Source organism: Chionomys nivalis, chromosome 5 (assembly GCF_950005125.1).
Source record: "Chionomys nivalis chromosome 5, mChiNiv1.1, whole genome shotgun sequence".
Classification (NCBI taxonomy): Eukaryota; Metazoa; Chordata; class Mammalia; order Rodentia; family Cricetidae; genus Chionomys; species Chionomys nivalis.
In genome coordinates, this window is record NC_080090.1 from 27,068,680 (window position 1) to 27,091,100 (window position 22,421).

The 22,421-nt window shown below is 44.6% G+C and overlaps 1 protein-coding gene across 2 annotated transcripts in view; it reads left to right on the top strand.

Annotated features, from left to right (window-relative positions):
• Positions 1 to 22,421, top strand: part of Cacna2d3 (calcium voltage-gated channel auxiliary subunit alpha2delta 3) — an 840,411-nt gene that overhangs the window by 601,326 nt on the left and 216,664 nt on the right. Inside the window, exon 14 of one of the 2 annotated variants that reach the window (XM_057770100.1) lies at positions 7,005 to 7,022. The exons of the other annotated variant lie outside the window; for it this stretch is intronic. Coding sequence (XP_057626083.1) covers positions 7,005 to 7,022 — 18 coding nt within the window. The remainder of the gene's footprint in view (positions 1 to 7,004; positions 7,023 to 22,421) is intronic. 2 annotated transcript variants of the gene reach the window in all.

Consider the following 22,421-nt stretch of genomic DNA (forward strand, 5'->3'; position numbering starts at 1 on the left):
TTCTCTCTTCCCCCCTCCCTCCCTCTCTCCTACCTTCCTCTTTTTCTTTCTCTTCTCTTCCCTTTCTCCCTCTTCTCCCTTTCCCCCTCCTCTTTCATTTATCCTCCCTTCTTCTTTTCTACCTTTCTCCCTCCCTCCCTTCCTTCTTTCCTGAAATCTCTTGTCTATCTTCCTTATTCCTTACCGTCCTCCTTCATCTATTCTTTTTTTTGGGGGGGGGTGTTCTGTTTTCTATTTTCTCTTTCCTTTCCAGTCTCTGCCCTTTAATGACTATACCAAATTCTTGGCCAGGCACAGGTCTACCCCCTTAGAGCTACATTCAGGAATAGGATAGCCCTGGACTGAATTCTTTTGTGGAGAACTAATAAGTTCTCCAAGTTGATGAAGGAACAGGAGACTTGAAGAATACACTGCGTGCTTGATATTTTGATTCAAGCTGGTAGCATAGAAAGAAACTTGGGTAGGTATGGAGACACTCTTCAGAACAGGAGCCATCACAGATTCGCTATGAATGGAGACGGTGAGTGTGATTCAATGAGGGATTCTGAGAATTGGCATGAGTTGGGGGAGCATCAGTCAGTCAGGGAAAAGGGCCACATGGCGATTAGGTGTAACACCGTGAAAGCCTGGACAAAGCTGACAGGTATCAAGCTTATACTTCTAGATCATTCTGGATGCAAAGTAAAGAATTAAGGGGACCAATATTTGGGAAGGTCAGATAAGCAGCAATGGTGAGCTGGCAGACCATGGCAGAATTGGATGCAGGTGGGCAGAACGAACAGTACCAAATCTCAGCTCCATAGAGAGCTCCCCGTCCTTGGTGCTGGTTAGAAGGCCAAAGCGATCCACAGACCTTCCTCAGATGTGCAGAGTAGCTTGGCACTTTGTCCACGTTGCTTGATGCAGAGGGCGGGATGACTGTAAATGCAAGCATCCACACAGGAGAAACGAACACACTGAACCTTTGCAGCAGGCAGGGAGTTACCGCTCATTCATTAAACCTTAGGCAGTGGACCAATTTCACAAATGAAATCAACATATGTAGACCAGGCTTTTTAAAAAGACAGTTGGCGAGAAAATGCTTTGCTTCCTGCTCCATCTTTACATATTGCCTAGTGACATGTGTTGTTTTGATCAATAGATCTTTACTGAGGCTTTGCTTTTGACAAAGGAGACTACTCAGCTCTGGAACTTCATTGAGCTAGAGCGATGGATGTCCTGAAGTCACCCCCCAAGGGTGTGAAACTCGGAGGTAGAGATGCAATAGAGGAGAAGCGCTGGGAGAGAAGCACAGCTGCCTCCTCAGGACAGAAAGTCTCATGCACAAGCAGCTGATTTATCATAGCATCAAGACTTGGCCTTTATGGGCATCTCTGTGTCTCACCTCTTACTCCTCCCTTCAGATTCTGCTTCAGTGCACAGATCTCCGGCAGGTGGATAGTCTCCAAAGTCCAGAACTCCTCTGCCAAGACTTGTCTCTTAGGGGCTAAAGCCATCCCTGAACTGGAGCATCTTCTACCCAGCTGCCCACCCTCCTGCTCCTCCTGCAAGCCCAAGAGATCCTAAATTCATGTCAATGTCAAATAAAACCAAGCTCCAGGACCTGGTGGTGGCGCACACCTTAAGTCCAGCACTCAGGAGGCAGAGGCAGGTGGATCTCTATGTGTTTGAGGTCAGCCTGATCTAAATAGTGAGTTCCAGGACAGCTAGTGCTATATAGGGAAACCTTGTCTCAAAAAAAATTTAAAAAACCCTAAACTTGAGGTATTTTCTCTCAAATATGGTTTTCTTATCTCACAGTCACTAACTTTCTAGTAAACAATAATGCCTTTTTTAAAAACAAAATTGTGGGATAATCTTCTGTACATTGTAAATATAAGTTGCTCTCACTGGTTGATAATAAAAGCTGCTTTTGCCCATAGAAAAGCAGAACACAGAAGGCCAAACTAAATACAGGGAGAAAGAAGGGTAGAGTTGAGGGGACATGAGGCAGCTGCCCAAGAAACAACATGCCAACATGCCAGCAGACCAGTAAAAGCCATGGCCACGTGGCGGTACATAGATTAATAGAAATGGGTTAATTTGAATGTAAGAGCTAGTTAGTAATAAGCCTGAACTATAGGCCAAGCAGTTTATAATTAATATTAAGCCACTGAGTGATTACTTAGAATCAGCTATGGAATGGGGCGGGACACAGAAACCTCTGTTTACAAGTATCTATTCCAAAAGCTTCAGGGACATTCCTAACATCCTTCCTTTCGTATTAATGTCCATCCCATCTTCTTTTTTAACATTCCTTTTATTTATTCTTTGTGTCTTTCACATCATGTTCCTCAGTACCATTCATTTCCTTGTCCCTATGTATCTGCTCTTGCAACCTCCCCCCAAATAAAATAAAATTTAAGAGAAAAAAATAGAAAAGGGAAAGTCTCGACATGGAAGCTGCCATGTGACAGAGTGAGTCACATAGTAAACCTCTCTGTCTATGTATCTTTTCTTGCAAGCATCCATTGCAAAGCAGAGTCATTGGTCTGGTTCGAGGCCTCTGGTTTTTGCTACACTATGGGTGCTGGGCCCTCACTGGGAGATCCTGTTGTTGCCTCGTATCTTGGGGATCCTGCAGTTTTGGGTCTTCAGGAGCTGCCCCTTCATGTGCTCCCACAGATCATAGGTGGGGTGGATGTTGGGTGGGGCCAACTCATCATCCTGGTTCTGGGCCCGGGTAGTTGCAGGGTTGGTCAGCCCTCCAGATCTCCCTTGTCCTCACCACCAGGTGAGCTCTTCTGCTTTGCCCTTACTAGCTCACTGCTAGGAGCAATGAGCAAGGGCTGACAGGTTTTTCTGCCTTCGTGCCCCCAGGGGTGGTTCTTCCACGGGGACACCATCAGGGCCAGATCTACTGTGCTGCCCAGATGAGGTGCAGGGGCTGTTCTCCTGCTCTTAAGACCCCAGGGCCAGCTTTCTCACCATCCTAGGCATCTCTTCCCCATCCACAGCTCCATATGGCAGATGAGGTTCAGGGCCAGATCTCCCATGCTCACATTCAGTTTACTGGTAGATCAGCTCTGTTGTGCTTCCCAGGCAAGGTACACGGCCCACACTTTCCCGAATGCTGCAGATGATTAAGGGGGGGAAAATCAAGTGGCCACACTGCAGACAAGGGGTGTGTGGTCGTCTATCTCACTCTCATACCCTTAGGGCCTGCTCAGTGGCACCTCTGCCAACAGGGTCAAATACACTGTGCTGCTCAGGCGTGGAGCAAGGCCCACTTTTATGCTTGGTAAGGTAAGGGGAACGCTTGGCTCCCTTGTCTGTCACAGGTGAGCCTGGAGGTTGTATCAAAGGCTGGGAGACAGAGAGACTGGGCTCTGAAGTTAACCCTTTCTTGGCTGGGTGACGGTCCTACTTAACTTCAGTTATCAACGTGGTACAGCCTCGAGTCACCTGAAAAAGGAGTCTTGTTTGAGGGGTTTCTCATATCCGATTGGCCTGTGGGGATGTCTGTAGGGGTTTTGAGTAAAGTCCACTGTGGGTGGTGCTGTCCCCCTGGCAGGCAGTCCTTGGCTGACTGAGAGAACTAGCTAAGCTGGACCCCGCGTGAGTCGGCTGGGAACATTTGCCCTTAGCTTCTGCTTCGAGTTTCTGCTTGGGTTCTTTTCCTGACTTCTGTCAGTGATGGGCTCTAACCTGTAAGGTGAAATAATCCCTCCCCTCCTATAAATTGCTTTTGTTTAGGACATTTTATCAGAGCAACAGAGTAGACACCAGACCAGTGACCTTGGGGCAGTTCTTGATTATTCTAAAAACTGTATCGTTCCCGATCTGTGAATGGAAACAGTAATATCTGACCCCCATGAAGAGGAAAAGAGATTGAGCTGGCGTTTAGCTAAGCACCTGGTCCCTGGAGAATGACACTTATTTACTGTCTCATCCTCTTCCTCATCTTCATCTCCTTCATTCTCTCCTGATAGGCACAATCTGAGTCTCTTTGTGTTCCAGTGTCCTTTCTGCACTGAAAGTCCCCTGGTAATATGCAGGCCCTCAGGAAGCTATGTTCAATAAGGTGGCTTTGTGGAAAGAAGTCCTACAGAGTGTGAAAAGAGATTCAAATCTCCGCAGGGCCCTATGAAAAAAAGATACTTCCATATTTGTCTTATGCATATCTGCAGGCAGGAAGACGGCACATGCGCAGACAGCTGCTAACTAGGCCATCAAAGTTGTTCTTGAGTTAAACCTACTTGCCAGCCAAGATCGAGCTCATCCTCCAACCATCTTCTGCCCACTCCCGTTTTCTTTAATCTATGAACCCAGTAACCAAATAGCATTGACCTTGGATGTCCAGTAAGAAACTAAGGTAGTGCGGGGCGGCTGTGGCACACACCTTTAATCCCAGCACTCGGGAGGCAGAGGCAGGCGGATCTCTGTGAGTTCAAGGCCAGCCTGGTCTACAGAGTGAGTTCCAGGACACAGGCTCCAAAGCTACAGAGAAACCCTGTCCTGAAAAACAAGCAAACAAACAAGCAAAACCTAAGGTAGACCCCGTGTTCCCCTGCTCGGGCTCTCAGTTCTGGGCTTGGCACATTACTCGTGAACACGGGGTGACTGATGGGTGAGAACGCCCACTCCCACTCAGAGCATCTGTGGCTACAGATGAGTTGATCTAAATCCGTCCTGTTCTATTTTAAAGCTCCTTCGTGGGGGGCCGACCTGCTTAGGGCATGAGAAGCTGTAATTTCTGCTAGCCAATGCATCACTCCAATGGGAAAGCTACTCTTTGCTCTCATGAGATATTTCTTGAGGAAATTCCGCATTTCGTTCAGAGTTTGAGGCGAGTGTTAAACTGAGGATATCGCCACAAAGGCCTAGTCTCTCATTTTCCTTCCAAACATTTCTTTTCATATGCTTAAGTGGGTGACCCTTTGGGGGTTTTGGTTCCTATCTAACCCAAATGAAACTCCCTGAGGGAAGGAAGAGCAGCTCCTGTCAGTGACCACACAGCGCTGAAGTCTCTGAGACACTGCCTGAGGATCTTTATTTGTTATTTTCCCTCAGGTCTCTACATTTCATAGCTAAACACAAATGCCAAGGATTTTTCACCCTCCCGTGTTTGTGTCTCAGATTTCTCTCCCATTGTATGAGATATGTTTGATCTTATTTTATTTTGTATGGGCATAAGGGATGGGTAAGTGGGCCATGGCGCATGTCTATAAGTAAGAAGGCAACGACTGGAAGTAGTTTTTAGCCTTCTGCCAAGTGGGTCCTGGGGATCAACTTGTCACCAGTTTTGGTAGCTGGCACTTTACCTGCTGAGCCATCTGGCTAGGCCCTCTGGATACACCTTTTTCCTTGGGCTCTTGTGAGCTTTCTTTTCTGGAAAATGTAGCCCTACCGAGAAGGAAGAAATCATAATCACACATGTTTACTCTTCTCTTCTTAAACAGGGACACTAATTTGGGGCAAGAGTTGGAAATGGAGCAGGGAGGGTTTCCTCAGGTGTTTTCCATCAGCGTTCTCATTTGCACTGGGCAGATATGTCTCAAATACAAACATTTGGTTTTATCCTTTCTACCTTTGTGTGGCCTCCACCTAAAGATGGAGCAGCTAGGGCCTGGGAGTCAGGAGACTTTGGTGGGAATCCTGATCTCAGTGCATCCAGAGGACAGCTTCCTTCCGAAGGTGTAAAGAAGCAGAAAGATAGAACGCTAAGTAGGGACGTTAGCTGGTGGGCCTCACTGCATCTTTTACAACATCTGGGTTTAGTCTAGAGATGGTATGATTCAAAAGTCATAAGGGTCTTTATTGTCAGTTGAGAGAGTACAGCCCACAGCTCCAGTTCATGAACCATGGGGCCCTTCCAGTCACCACTTTATTTTCGCCTGGAAATTGGAGGTACTTGGCCTTAGCTCGCTGAGATTTAATGGGATGATGTGGATAAAGGACTTAACTGTAGTGCCTGGTGGCAATTTCACACTCAAAAACTGTTAGTCTACATGACGAAAGCTCGGGTCTTCCTAGTGATGTAATTCCTAGATGGAGGATTGGTTACAGGGATAATGTTCATCCTATCCCAGGTGTGGAGCATCCTTTTCAAAGCACCGCACATGAAACGGCAGTCACAGTGTAGTGACATGAAGCCAGGGTTTTGACATGGGACAGTAGACAGATACAGCTCAGACATTTGTTCGTCTTTTTCTGCATACCTATTAACTTCAGTTCTTCCCTTGAACCACTGGTAAAGCTGCCGTGTCTTATTTTATGGGTTGACAGACGATTTTTTTCATTGTTTTGCACACATACATTTTATTTTACATGTAAAAATTTGTTTTATGACTTTTTAACCACCAATAAAGGATATAGTCAATATACTGCAAAACAAGGAAAATTGCCTTGAGAAAGAAAATTCATTTGACAATCTAACCCTTTGGCTAGCTGTTTGGTTCTGTTGAGCTGTGGACTGGGTATGTCCCTGTAGTAGCTTCTCATGTGTTATCCTCTGCACTGGGGTTATCCTGCAGTTTAGAGTTTCCCAGCATGCCTAGCCTCTACTTACTTGAGGGCATCATTTCGTCCTTGTTTTCTACTCCTTGAAGCTGTTACATTACCTCCCCAAAGCCCTTCCCCTGGTGAAAAATCCCAGCCTGTGGGGCCTGTAGCCTGTGTGGAGAAGCAGCTGGGCATGGCGCTGTGTCCCTGACTATCTTGGACAGAAGCTCTTGGGGCCCAGCTTCTCAGGAGGACATCACACCACTTTGGTTGTGGACATGCGCAGAACACGCATGCTGCAAAACTCCCCCAGGGTCCGTCAGTGCCACAGCGGGCAGTGCACCGATCGCTCAGTGCGAGGCCACGCACCTGGAAAGTAACCTGAGATTGATTTTATTTCCTTCGTTTTCCTCCTTGCTTTGGTTTTTGCAGTTGCCAGTGGCAACACAATGATGTTGTACAGTTACATTCATATATAACACTTTGTTTTCTTTCTGTTTGTCTTTCTCCCCGTGTTTCAGCTCCCTCAGGCTCAAAAGGTAATCTCTTTTCTGTCCCATCGAGTCATTCCCACAACTCGCCGCCGTGCATGTCCGTGGTGCTGCGCATTTGACTATGTTCATGGCCAGTGAAAGGGTCCCCTCCTGTGACTTCACGAGTCACAGCTGGGCAGGGTCAGAGTGCCTCAGCCAGTGTTCACCCCACCCCACCACATTAGTCCTACTGAAGAACCCTCCCATGGCCAGGGCTTAAAGAGGGAATCCATAAATAAGAATTTTCTTTTAAAAAAATTATCAAATAGGTCAAGAGTAAGTTGGGTTCAAAGACAGCATCCCAGACTCTCCCTAGGAGAGAGATAATGCAATTTATTTGTGAGCTTAGTGACCAAGTTTAAATTCTGGACCACTGACTGTACTCTGAAATATCAGTGGGTTTCATTAATTACAGAATTAGTTCCTGGGCTGGAGAAATCGCTCAGAGGTTAAAAGTACGAGTTGCTCTTCCAGAGGACTCAGTTTCGATTCCCAGAACCTACATGGAGACAAATAGCCGTCTGTAACTCCAGTTCTAGGAGATATGATGCCCTCTTCTGGCTTCCTCTGGCACTGCATGCGTTTGGCACACAAGACATTGATGTAGGCAAAACACCCATATACATAACATAAAAATAATAAATAAAAACTCAAAAGTAGTTCCCTTTCTTGTCTCTGGCCATAATATCCAGAGATCATCAGATCAGAGTCCAAGCCAACGGCTAGACCCTTTCACTGGCCTTCATTGTGAATATGAGACAATCTCCATCCACCATCTAGACCGTCCTCTGTCCAGAAAGACTCCATGTGGTCTCAGTGATGGCTTTGTCTTGTTCCCTTGGCATGCTGTTGTATCCTAAGGACAATTATGGTATTTGAAAAAAAAAAGTCACGCCATGCCTGCTACATTATTCTTATGTATTTCACAAATGTAATCTAGCCTTCCGGAAGACACAGCAGTTTCTGGAAACCAGATGTGGGTTAGTTTTGTGTCAAGAGTTAAGGTGCGGTGCCCGCATGAAACTGAAGCAACATCTTGAGACTTCCACATCAGAGCCCGGTACTTTGGGTCTTCCTCATGGCGATAGTACGCGCTGTCATAGAAAAGACTTGTCTGTTCAGACCATATGGATGGCTGGAGGTCTAGAAATCATACACAATTGCGCAGATATATTTGAGATATTTAAACAAGGCGAGGCATGCTAGTGTGTGACTTGGCTTGTGGCAATGTTTGATTACACTTCAGTGCCATCACACAAGGACTGCACACTTCATTAAACGTTTAAGTCATCCAGGATAGCAGCAGTTTCCAGAGCAAATATATGGTCAGAATCCAGACTGTTTAGAAAGCTTGTTGTCATTGACAGGACATACTTTCTTAATTGCCCACATTTTGAAGAAAAAAAAATCTCATTTCTGAAAGAGACTTAACATCGAAAATGGTCCTATTTTACCTTCTGGCATTTAATCAGTTCCACTGGTCCATATACAAAAGCGTTCTTGTAGGAGATTCCTCAAGAGCTGGAATTGTAAAAGGCCAAGCAAACCAAGGCAGACAGAGGGAAGGGAGCAGTGTTGCCAGGCTGTGGGATCTGTGATTCTCCATGGCACGTACTTCTTGCCTCCATTCCTCTTGGTGTTATTATTGACTCTGATCACGAGCTCTCCTAGAGCGACCTGCTTCTGTGCTCATAGAACCCTAGTCAAGGAAGCTTCCTGAGTTGCTTGTTCAATTCTTCCCCTATCTCCAGCAGATGGCCGACAGTCCAAAGGCCTTTTGTAGCCCTATCTAGCTACCAGGGAAGGGTTCTGCCTCCTAGTCCAAGCGTGTTGTCTTTTTTCCCTGCCAAAATGGAGATGGCACTTAGAGGTTTAGTATGGTGAGGTTCAAGGGGGACCCTGAGACCAGCTTTGTCATGCAAGGAGTTGATTATAAAAGTTAATGAACACTAACGAGCAAAGAGGTAGCAGCTTGATGGAGGCTCAGAAGGGAGCTTAGGCCCCAGCACCAGAGACAGGACAGCCTGGAAGGGTCTCTGGAGAGAGGGATCAAAGTCCATGTGGCAGAAGGAAGTTTCTTCTTATACCTTTCTGGGCATGGGAGAGGTATCACAGCAGGAGCCTACAGCCAGGCTCTCTGATTCCTGGGCAGGAGGTAGGGAAGGGGTTTGGGAGCTTGAAATCTGGCCATCAGTATCTCTTTGGTGTAAATTCACTCCCCCAGGAAAGAGCCCTTGGCCTAGGAAAGTTTGGTGTATTCACCGTCAGAGGAGAGTCTTAGTAGAGTGCCTGAGTGTCTGTAACATGGGAGCATTGCTGTAAGGGCCCATGGCCCGTGCAGCAGCCGGATTCTAGGCATGGCATTCTTGTAATACATACCTTAGCAACCACATGAAGAGTTAAAGTCTATTTCAAATGGTTTCATAATCCTGGGGACAGTTTCTGTGGAGGTGGGAAGGAAAGAAGAAAGAAAAAGAAAGAAAAGAAAAAGAAAAAAAAACTCAGATCCAGAGAAACCCTTTGTGTATAAACCGCAGTAATCTGGGCTGCAGCGTTTAGAGGGGAGTATTCCATTAACTGGGGCATCCTCTCTGTCTAAGCTTGTGTTATCCCTCCCCTTCCCATTCATTTTTCCCCCTTTCCCTAGAGTTACATCAGTGACACCTTTGCTAGAAGAAAGAGGTTCTTGTAAGCCTCTGCTTCCTTCAGATGTCCTGGCTTGCCAATGGACGAGTGAAGGATGCACTGGTTTTCTTCCGAGGCTCCATCCATCTATGACCGTGGGCAAGTTACCAAAGCTCTCTAGCTCCTAGGGCTCATCACTACTTAATGAGAATATCAGATTGCTTCTCCAGTTTGGCTACACACGTGATTTCTCTATCTCTGTCTGGCACGGGGATAGCCTATGCAAGACACTTAAGACATGTAGAGTTCCAGCAAGTATTCCTTGTCGTTGCTGATATACCAGAGCTGATCAAGGGAGCATTTATGTGCAGAGTGGTGAACTGGGACCCTGCATGTTGTTTGTGGTCCCAATGCAAACCTAATGGACAGGCAGAACAGACAGAAGAGCCCAGCAGGCCTGCAGGGCTCCCAGCCCCTCCTTAGCCGCTCTGCATGCCTGGGCTCCACCTGTTTCAAATAAGGTGCCTGCAGGGGTCATTTTTTCTTTTTCTTTTTTTTTTTTTTTGAAAGATGTCTTTCAAGTACTGTCGACATTACCCATTGGTCTTGCCACCGCGGACATGGCTAAAAAGAGTTCTTCACAAACCCAGCAGTTCGTTATGCTGTGGGTGAAGGGCAGCAGGGCAGCCACTGCGTCTTTGGCCCTCTTGTCTGATGAGGTCATGAGCACAGGCATTGGACCTTATGGCATCATCGTTTGTACTGTTTCTGTTAGAAGATGCCTTAGTAACATCTACAATTGTTTTCTCTATACATAGTTGCTTCTCTGTTAACATGCCTCTTTTAATCTCTTGACTTGTCTACAACTAAGTATGTCCCACACGGGTGTCCTTCTTGTGTTTGATGTAGCAGGCATTAATGATGGTAGCTCCTAAGTTATGGTTTCAAAACTGAAAGTGTTCCAGTATGCCTCTTTTAGACTATCATGGCAATTTATCTGAACAGGAATTGGGAATTATTATTGGGTTTTTTTTTGCCTGTAACTGTTAAGCCTCCCCGAGCTAATTTTTGGCTTTATAAATTTCAATTCTTGATATAGCATTGGGGTGACAACAGCTGTTGATAAGCCCAAAGAATGTTGACCATTTCTACCAAATATGTAACTCCTGGATTTTTGGAGCTGTGTGCATCTCACACTGTCCGTCCCATGGGTCTTTTCTCACTGGTCAAAGCTGAACCTGTTTTCCCAGTGGAACTGCGGGGAAAGAGCTCCACACACGCAAGGTTTGCCTTTGAGAACTTTCGTTTCCTTTTACACAGTTGCTTCCAGGTGCTTCTTCTGGAAAAGAAAGATGAGAGCTTGCATTTTATAATGATCACTTTAAAAAAAAAAAAAGCCAAAGCTGTTTCTAAGTGCCTGTTCAGGCTGTTGAACTGATTGCCCTTTGATTCTACCGGGTTCTGGCTGCAGGCTCTGTACAGACGTGCTCACTCACGGTTAATTGAATGTATGTGACCTTGAGCGTCTAGTCAGATGGACCTAAACTTGGACATTTGTGTGGGTTACCTTGTCCAGACACTAATACCTGTGACCCTTCATTTATACAGCCTTGGAATTTGCCCCAAAATATTTCGTGGCGGTTTCCTGGGTGCTCTGTCTTGCCTGACAGTGTTTTAGTTAATATCAGCCTGAGAAGTCGGGGAAGGCATACACATTTTTCTCCCAACCATAGTGAAAGCAAATCACATCTTTAATCCTGTTTGGAACAGCAATTGATGCATTCAGGACTTCACAGTATGGCAAAATGATCCCAGTTTAATGGCCTGGCCGTGGGTTTTGTTCCCTGTTAGGAATAGCTTAACTTGCCTTCTTGAACAAACACAGCAGGGTTCAGGATCTGTTGTTCTGTGCCTGCTGTGATATTCTGTGCTGCTTAACTTGTATGAGGGACCGCATAAATTAACTTCTAAAACGGAGGTCCAGTTTGGGTCTTTCTCTCTGAATAAACTGTTTCATTAATCTCCCCACACCCCAAGGTAAATGGAACCCTGAATCCGTTTGCACTTCCTTCTGTGTATGTATATTTGGGGGTGGGGGGATAAACGGAGGCACTCATTTATCTGAAGGTTTTTCTACAATGTTTCAGGGGATGTATGGCAGTGTTCAGTTATCTAAAGTAAGTCTGTTTATCTTCCTCCTTCCCTCTCTCCCTCCTTTCTTCCCTTTCCTTCCCTTCCCTTCCCTTCCTTTCCCTTCCCTTCCCTTCCCTTCCCTTTCCCTACTCCTTCCCTTTCCTTCTCTTTCCTTCCCTATTCCCTTCCTCCCTCTTTATTCCTCTATTCATCTTGTTCTTTAGGCACAAAGTTGGGGGGAGGTAAGAATATGTCCAGCCTCCTACGTCGGTGTAATTGGCTTTCGGTGATTGAAGGACATTTCTTCGCCTTTTGCATCACTTTTACAGTCTGTACATTGAACTGCTGAATTAATTGCTATAGAATATAGAAAATAGAAAGTTCACAAAGTTGCTCTTCGGTAGAACTGCGTGCAGGTCTGGTGAATTCCATGTCCATTGCAGCTTCTTGCAAACCTTGCAGATGTAGTAATGGGCACAATGGTGATGCAGTAACTACTTACCTTTGTTCCTGCCTTCTTCCTCTGCTTTCCTTTTATGTGAAAGCTTATTGATTTTGATAACCCTGTTCCTGTCCAAATCATTTACTATTTTAGAGGGATATAGCTTAGTCTAACGTAGCCCAATGGTCTAATCTAAGTCATGGAACCTGGCTTGTAAGTAAGACCAGCAAAGTAGAAATAGAGCAGACACAGTCCGCTTGTCCTGTGGCCACGGAAATATGAACGGCAGTGTGCTATTCAATCCTGATAGTCACTGATATTTTGTTCCCTGTCATCATTCTGTGTGTGTGTGTCCGATAGCCCATGCAGGCAGCGCGGCCACCGAAGCAGAAGAGAGCTTCCCAAACCTCACAGTCCAGTGCGTCTGGATGACATCATCCCTGGGGCCATGTCCTGGTCTGTGTTACCAGGCGCAGCCGCTTATTGCTGCAGTCGGGACACCCAGGAGCTGAGACAGAAGGGTGGCTGCAAGTTCTAGGCCTCCCAACCTAGAGAGCTCTTCCAAAACCCCAACAAACAAGATCGAAACCAGAAACAAAATTAAACCCCACAAAAACCCAGAGCAGCCATACCTTCTCCCCCACCCCGACCCAAGGTCCTAGAGAAGTTGGGCAAACCTCTTACCACTGAGCTTACTACAACCCAGGCCTCTTTTAAACATCTTTTCTTTTGAGACAGGATCTTATCTCTAGTTCAGGTTGGCCTTGATCATGGCCTAGCCAGAATTACGTTTCTGTGCTTCCACACCCAGCTGCTACTTGCATTTCTTATTGAAAATAAATTATTCGTCAATGTTAGACACCTTATATCATGTGTCTCCTTGTGACTTTACCCATTTTCATATTTATTTGAGCCTCTGGGGTGTTTATGCACTACTTTAGAATCAAAATAGAAAATTCAGGGTTTTAATAAAGATAAGCATTAAAAGGCATTTTAGCATTGTACATTCAAATATTGTCAATGTGGGTCAAAAGATTTTATACTGATCTAATAATCTATTTTTTCAGATTCTAACTTAAACTTGCCCATAACTTGCAATTTTACTTAAAACAAGAAAAAGAAGAGCCTAAGCATTTTTAAAAAATAGGAAAATAGCTACAAAGTCATTAAACTTCCCAAAGATGGTATAGTAAGAGCATTGAAAATTAGGTTAAAAGGTCAATAGTGACTATTTCCTGGTGGCAGAAAAGCAAGGATTTATTTGTCTTACCAGTAATATATTTGTGTGCTTTTCATCTTATACAATAAACACTATTTTAATGGCGTACTAATTATATTCATACTAATACACTAGCTGTCTTACTTTTTGGTGTGGGTATGTGATGTGCATGTGTATGTGTGTGAGATAGATAGATAGATAGATAGATAGATAGATAGATAGAAAGATAGATAGAAAGATTGATGGATGATAGATTATAGATGATAGATAGTTGATAGATACGTAGATGACAGATAGATAAATAGATAGATAGACAGATGGGTAGGTAGGTAGATGATAGATAGTTGATAGATAGATGATAGATAGATTGATAATAGTTACATAGATCGATAGACAGATGTAATATATATATATGAGAGAGAGAGAGAGAGAGAGAGAGAGAGAGAGAGAGAGAGAGAGACAGGGAGAGTATATGTAGAACACGCAGAGGCCAGAGGCAAATGCTGGTGGTCTTCTTCTTGCCCTACCTGCCTACTCTCTTGAGACAGAGTTGCTAATCAACCTGGACTGATTGATTCCCAAATCCTCCTGTTTCTGCCCACCAAACGCAGGGGTTACGGGCACATGCACGTGCTGGAGATGTGAACTCACGTCTTCATGTTTGCAGAACAAGTTCTCTTACCCACCAAGGCAGCTCGCCATCTCCTGCATTGCTCATAATATATTATAATAAGACTGACAAAGTTTAGCATAGTATTTGTTGAGTTTAGCTTTCTTCAGTAAAAATGGGAACAATGGGAATCCCAAGCTGAAGATACAGGGTTTCATGGTAGAGATAGCTAGACTCGGAAGGGTCATGAACAGTGGTTGTCTGGTTGTCTCCTGTGGGACAATTCTAGCTATAGTTTGTTAGTAATATTTACCTCTGGCTGGAAAGAGTAACTATTTATGAAGACAGTCAGTCTAAGGCCTGGTCCCCAGGGGATGCTTAGGGGAAGACTGAGCTGAGCCCAGGATGCTTCACAATGATAGGGGTGTGATTATACTCCGCAGGTCGCTTCCCCCTCCCCTCCCCCTCTGTTTCCCACACACCTGGCTTATGCTGCTTGTGTTTGGAGAAGAGCTACTTGGCTGAGAGGTGTGGAAATAAAGTTGAGTTTGCTTGGAAAACGAACTGATATTGTAATTCTTCTTTCTGCTCTCCCCATGAGACAAGTGAACACTTGCTGAAGAGGTGGACACCCTACCTTGTGCTTCAAGAGTCAAGTTCCCAGTCTGAGGGAGCTGCAGTTAAGGCCTGAGACATCTTTCCTTGGGTCCAGGCTGCACTATCTTTCTCATTGTGAGACTAGGATAGGACGAGGTAATAACCCTCTTAGCACTTTCTGTGGTGTATGATAGCCCTTGCCCAGGGCCCAGCTCCTCAAGGGCTCCATTAGATGTTAAGCCGATAGTTGACCTCTGCAGGACTTGTAGCATTGCAGATAACTCCAGTTACACCCTACCTTGTTCACTGTAAGTTGGTGATGTTTTTGAAGATAAGCACTAGAACTTAGTAAGTATGCACTTGAAAAACCAAGAATTGATCTCAAAATCTGTAATATCTCAAGACATGTTGATCCCCAGCTTGGTTTTTGGAAGTTTTGGAAGTATCTAAAGAAGTCAAAGTCTAGTTTGAAGAATTCCCATTTATTTAAGAAGTGTGAATGTTTAATGCTTTATTTGCATCAAGCCCATGATGAACTATGACCTCCTAGAGGTGAAGAGAAAAGCACCCTGAGCTGCCTCTAGTCAGCAAGACAAACTGCCTTTCCCTCTGAAAGTCAAAGAGCATCTGAGTAGGCACAATGCCCTTCTGCAAAGCTGTTTCACTTGACTTGTGCTTACATCTGCACAGAAATGCGACCACCCCTTTCTTCTGCATAGAAAGGAAAGCAGAGTGGGGAGAAAAACTAACTTTGTGACTTAGGACATCATGGCAATGTCGTGCCATCACCAACCAATAGGGCAAGTTTGATGGGACATCTCCAGATGACTAGGATTCTGACTTCCATGCTCTCAGATGCAATTCTGAGAGTTGTTTCTGTTGTCTCAAGTGAAATTTGAACTCAACTCAGATAACTGGATTACTGTTTGAAGTCCCTTCTGTGCGCTCGTAGACTCAGAATCACATGATATCAGAATCACAGTTGCTTTGGCTGGAAAAGTGGTTTATGAATCTCAGCTTTTTGGTTGATCAAGTCATGGAAGATGTGCCAGTTAAAGGATCGCTACATGGAATGCCTTAATGAAACAACTAAACCTTGAAAATACATGGACTTGAGTAAGGAGTATATTTCTTTGCTGCATCAGAGAGAGAATATACAAAGACCATTCTCATATGGAGGTAAATCAAGATCAATACCATTCAATGGTTAATTTGATGTAAACTTTCAAATATGATCTATTATTAACCTACCTTCACTAGTCCTTACAGGATTCTTCTTCTTCTTCTTCTTCTTCTTCTTCTTCTTCTTCTTCTTCTTCTTCTTCTTCTTCTTCTTCTTCTTCTTCTTCTTCTTCTTCTTCTTCTTGTTTTGTTTTTTGAAACAGTGTTTCTCTGTGTAGTATTGGAGCCTGGCCTGACACTAGCTCTGTAAACCAGGCTGGCCTGAAACTCACAAACTCATAGAGATCCACCTGCCTCTGCCTCCTAAGTGTTGGGATTACAGGTGTGTGCTACCACCACCTGGCTAGGAGGGTATTTCTTATATGACATATAAACCTAACAACGCCACAGTCACTGCGGAGAAAGCACCAACTACTTACCCATTGGCATAGCCTACCCACTTCTTTTGGCATAATTTTTATATAAAATCAGTTTTCATTGATGTGATTCATCATGTTTTATTACAAACCGAGAGTCCACCTGACAATCAAGTCTGCTCAGAGTTTAGCTGCCCAATCATTTTCCTGGTCATTTTATTCATTTCTCAGGCCCCTAGGGAGGGGATCTATGTAGCCCTGTCCCCCATGAGAAACAAAAGTGGCTATGGGTGATCTGCAGACACCGAGCCAAGGGATTCAACTGAAATGACCCGGGGGGGGGGGCGGGGAACTGGGCAGTTGTGCAACTCTTTAAAGCCCTGCTGTGACGTTCAAAAACAAAAGCTAGATGTTTATCCCTCCCAATTAACTCGGAGGATTTGGAGACAGCTCAACCAAGTTTCATGAGGTAAAATAATGTCAGGCAAAGATTAATGCCATGCTATGGATTTTCTTTTTCCAGAAATGACTCAAAGACTTGAACCACTTGCTGACTCGTGGGATTTTGCTTGGATTGCACCCACCCCTATCTGCCGAGGCCTGGAATGCATTTGGTGATTTGGAGGCTGGGTATCACTGAAACAGTTCTCTTTTCTTCCCAGCTCCCTGCCTCCATAGCAACGGTCTCCCTATTGCCCATCACCCCAATCTCCTTTAATAGGCATAAGTTATCCTTAACCACACCAGTTATTTCCTGAGCCATGGTTAGCTCTGAGACCCCTCATGCTCTGTTATGAGACAAAAGAAAACAATTTTTTTTTTCTTATGTGACTCAAATGGAGAGACCAAGTTCAAACTCACTGGAGCGATAAGTGAGTTTGGAAGGGACCTGCAAGCATCTCTTCATATCCTGGGATGGTCCTCATGGGGTTAGCTGCACATGGCAGGGGTACTACGCCCTATGCTAGGTGCCTTGTTGGTAATTCTGCTTTATACTTCAAGAACTCTTAAGGGTTCTTTCTGTTTTAAGAATGATTTATCAGTTGTCTCTTTTGTTGTGTTCTAAGCTCCTGAAAGCAAAACATGACATTTTAAACACCCCTAACCAAAGGATTCTGGGGGCGAAATGATTTGTACTTGATCTCCAGAAACTGTCTGTGCCTTTACCCTCCACTCTGCTGCCTTCTGGTTATTTTAGCTTTGAGTTTTTTCATATGCTGAATGGGTGCAGACAGTGTTCAAGGTCCATGTGAGGGTTAGATCTAGGACCCCATGGATATAAAGCATGGGCGTGGGCATGCCCAGATAGTGGGATGGATTGATGGGAACAGGGGCGGGGGAAGCAGGGGTGGAAGAATGGAGGAATAACAAACACGCTGATTCAAGAGACTGAAACCCAGTTTGGCTGTTGATTTGGGTCTGTTTGTTTGAAGTCACAGTTTTCAACTAAGTTGGTTTTAGAAGTGAAGTCATTTTCCTTATTTCCATGGCATGGGCTCGGCAGCATGCAGTGTTGGCTTCCAGCAGCAGCAACTTCATAGGTCCAAGCTCCTCAGAGAGTCCTTTACTGTCAGGCTAACCACACTAACGGAGACACGATACACACAGGCAATGAAGCAAAGGAGACCAGCATCTTGTCTGAGTTCTGCTACTACCTCTGCAGGGCTGCTTTCCTCTCTGAGCCTCCTGTACAAAGTAAACAAAAGGATGATGTTGGGACAGATTCCCTCAAGGACCATTTGCTGAGCACTTTTGTGTGTTAGGCTCTCTTCTGAAAGCTTAGAGGAAAACTAGGCTCTTTTCCTTCTGCTCTGAGTTCACTGGTGCTACACAATTTCCGTGTCTCTTCCAGCCCATCGTGTTCAGAGACTTAGCTGTATTAACAGTTTGCACAGATTTGGGCCTAGATGGTATCTTTGGTTGTAGAGTAAATATGATTATCTTTGTAGTGGAGTTAAGGACATCTGGTTCCCATTTCCACTTAGTTAGGGAAGGTTTTATGGAGGAAGCCACGTTTCAGGGGGTCTTTAAACAAGGGGAAGGTTTTGTCCCAGGGCCCCACAGCTCCAACTGTTGGCTGTGTTTTCAGGCATCTCTTTGGGAGGTGTCTTAACCACGTTTGTGAAATTATGAATGTTTGGCCACAACAGGGGGTCGGTTGTGTGTCAGGCTCACCATGAGCATTGGCCCAAATCCAGTGCTCCATGGTCATTCCTATTGTCATTCCTGGGCACTCTGGAAATAAGCAGGTCACTCCTAATTAACAAACAAAGCAGCCTCCAAGACAGCTCTCAGATATGTTAATCAGATGCTAATCAGTAGTGTTCTCTTGTCCATGGATTTATTTATAGATGTGTTCCTGGTCAAAGACAGCATGCTGATGCTATTGAAATGTTTGCTTATAAACTATATTCCCTGCTTAATGGCTTTTATCTTAGAATCACTGGGAAAGAGAAACAGCATCGACATTTTCCTAAATAATAGCTATTTTTTTTTTTTTTACCAGAGTGATTCTAGATTTTTCTTAAAGCTGTTCCAACTCTCATTCAGCATTATCATTCACAAAGTTGTCTTTAGGTTGTTAAAAAGAGAAAGAAAACAAACAACTTCGGCCATCCAGTTTATACACGATGCAGCTCAAGTTCAAAGAGAGTCCTGTGCTTCCTTTTGTATTTAGACAATGTCGTCTAAAGCAAAGGCTCATCGCGATTCAGCATCTCCCATGCAAGCAACAGTGACTCATTTCAAAGAAATAAACCAGAAACTGTCTTAGACAAAAGCAAATTAACATTTAAGTATCACTCTTATGGGCTGAAAGACTATAATTTACCAAGACAATCAAGGGCAGAGTAAGAGGAAACTTTGCTTAAAGTTTACTTATTTCGTATTTACTTCGTATTCTTCCACTTTCATTTTGCAAGAGCCTTGTGTTATTTAGGATTCAGGCATCTTGCAACAACGTTGGAAAGTGCCCTGTACAGCCAGAATCTAAACAGTGTTGGGTGTTCATAATCTGCCTAGTTTTTTAAGGAGAAGGTGCTCTTCCAGAGGGAGTCATAAATGGATGCTTTGTGCTGCCTGCACGGAATCAGCTCTTTTTCAAGAAAGGAAAGGTTTGCCTCTCTTCGCTTCTAGCTGTAAATACTCATGAAGACCGCAGTGTGTTTAACCTAGGCTATGAAAACTGTTCTGGTGGCATTTTCAGTATCAGTGTGTTTCCAAGGTTGCTATAACGGATTATTTTTATCTTTGTATAGAAAGGGATTTAAACGCAGGGCTTAGGACTTAAAATTGTTTGAAATAATGCATTTTTATTTTGGCAGCATTAATCTTCACTGCAGGTATATGTCGCTAAGTGGTTTACTTATGCAGTGTTCTCTCTAGAGGAGGCTTTAGGGAAAGTCTCCTTGCTATTCCAACTTTCAGTCACACAGAAAGGAAATCAAAAAAATATGTATACTCACCATTCAGATTAAAGATTAGAAATTGTTATAATATCCACTTAGGAGTTTTATTTTTTTTTATTTGAAGAGCCGTTTTTGATGGTATGAAATGTCATCAAAACTGAAGGGTGTGCCACGGTGGACTGTTCTTCTGTGGAACGCGATGGCTCTCATTGGCAGCTCTGCTGTGAATATCTTCCTGTGGGGAGTCCTGGCTCTTAGTCGTAGCCCTGGGAGTACAGCCCTTCTGCCTCAGTTTTCACAGCTGCCCCACGAACCTCTCTTTCTGGTGCAGGAGTGCCCCCCTAATTCCTAGCACCTGCTCCCTGGACCTGTGCTGATCCTCCGGGGAACCGTGCATTACATTTGCACCTTTGCAAAAACTCCTTCATTAGATAAATTTCTGCAGATCCTACTTGGATTGTAATCTCTGATTTCTGCTGACATTTGTGTTCTCCTTATCTATGCAAACGTTCTTTTATGAGTGCCTGTATCTGCACAACATACAGGCATCGCTGCTGTGCAGGTTTCATAATTTAGATACATAGTTTCCCGCTACATGTATGCTTCTGCTGGTTGATTTTCTGAATGTCTGGATTTATCTAGACTCTCTGTGAGATGGTCATTTAGGCTTTGAAAGAGCTTTGAAAGGACTTACTTGGGTTCTGGAATTAGAACAAAAATGTCCAGAAAAAAATATTTTTAGTTATCTATAAATATATATTTATAGTCTACTGCCATACCACTCTAAATGCCCCCCACGTCATCAGAATATGTGTGTATCTATACATTACCTTCCTCCACCACGGGGAAGAGAGTCTTTGTGAGCTACTAGTAAGACCAGCCATTCCTTCCCTTTCCCATTTCCAAGGGGCTTTTTAGATCCTAAGTCGAATGTTAATTAATCAACATTTAGGTATTCACATTCATAGAAAGCATGTCAAAGCTGACCTCTATTAAACAATCAGAGGAAATCAAAGGTTATGAGACTAAAGCCTACAGCCTGAGCCAGTGTTGGCATCAGACAAACAAGCTGTCTGACCCTGTCTTCTTTGCCACCCGTGAAAGGACTTTGAAAGCCTTGGCCAACTGAAGGCTGTCCCTGTCCTCACCAGGGTCATTTCTGCACTAAACACATTCTACGAAACTCGTGTGTCCCTGCTAGATTCCTCTCCCAGATCCCAGTTTGATATAAAGATAGTTGTGCCAACGTGTTGTGCTAACAGAAGGTAGTAGAACATATTTGGTAGCAGTGGCAGGCAACAGACGTACAGAGAGCTTGTTTAAGGATAGAGATGGATAGGTCCAGATGTTTCACCATGAAGTGTCAGCTGCACCACCTGCTCTTGCCCACCTTTGCTGAGCCTGCTTCTCTGTTCTTCTAGTGCTGTGACTTGTCCAGGAAGCATTTTAGCGACTCTTGGGAACTTTCTGTGGAGGGTCAAATGGAGACTTTGGGTGACACATGTTTGGGCCCCCGTTCACAAGTCCCATCATTATGTACCACCCACAACGTGGCCTCCGGGAAGTCCCATGTACTCAAAGACTCCCTGGGCTTACAGAAAGAATGGGGAAAAGATAGCTCCCTCCTGTTCAAGATGCACTTGAGAAAGTGAGTCTAAGGGACTTGACTTTTTCTGGGATCCCTGGTTGCATTTCCCACCTCCACACCAATAAATAGGCAGTTATTTCCCATTCAAAATGCCTCACTTGGTATTCAGAGATGCACACAGCTGTATTTTTCTACCTCTAAGTACTATTCCCTTCCTGTCAAGGCAGAAGTCTTTGACAGAACTAATAGTTAACGCAGCTTGTGCTTCATCTAGGTAGGTATTAAATAACAGCGGCTGCCTTTGAAATGTGTTTTTACTGGAAAAGCTCATACTTTGCAAATGGCTTTTTAATCTCCCTGGGCAGTGTGCCTGCAATTCACATAGACTACCGCTAGATGGCAACAGTGTCCTTTTACAGAGTGCTGAGTGCTATTAATTGTGGATGCTGAAACAGCAGAAAAGTGGCTCTGTTCTTAAGCATTATCCTTCTGTATAAAATATCTATGTATGGTAGTATTATGAATTTATACCATACACTCCGTTAATATAGTCAGTGTGTTGATCAACTTCAGTAAGTGAAGCAGAGGAACGGAGGAGTGAAATATAGAAGAAATACTATATTGGTAGAGAGTAAGTGAATTAGCCTTTCCCTTGGCAGAGAGCCAGTCTTCCCTGCAGAGTTTGCCATTGTGCACAACCTCCCCGTTCAGTCTCAGCCTCCAGGGCTGAGCAGATCTGCCAGGAGACTCTGCTGCACTCACCTGGCAGTCCTCGAATGGGCTGCCAAGCATACTGCCCTTAACTCACTTGAGTGCCCAGCTCACCTCCTCCCTGGGGCTTGGCACCATCCCCAGGGCATCCAGCTGCAGGAGAAACAGTATCCTGCCACTGGCCTCATCAGTTCCTTCTGAATGGAGATGGAAAAAGGGCAAAGCAGACAGATGTCCTTCCAAAGCAGCCGCTGCTCAGTAGCCACCACTGTTCTAAGTCCTCTTGGGCCACCACACACACTGACACCCACTCCAGGCCTGCCCTCTTCCCCTGCAGATTCTTGCCTCTCTGTGCTGCTTGGCCAGAGGAGACTCCCAAGATTGCTTCTTCTTACTGGAGATCTCAAAGCAGCCAAGCTCTTGTTCATCGTGAAGCTGTTTTCATAAAATCCTAATGACAACATCCCATTGTAGAGGAGTCGCCAGGGACGAAGCCATCTAGAGCAGTGTCCTTCCCATCCCTTCTCACTTAATC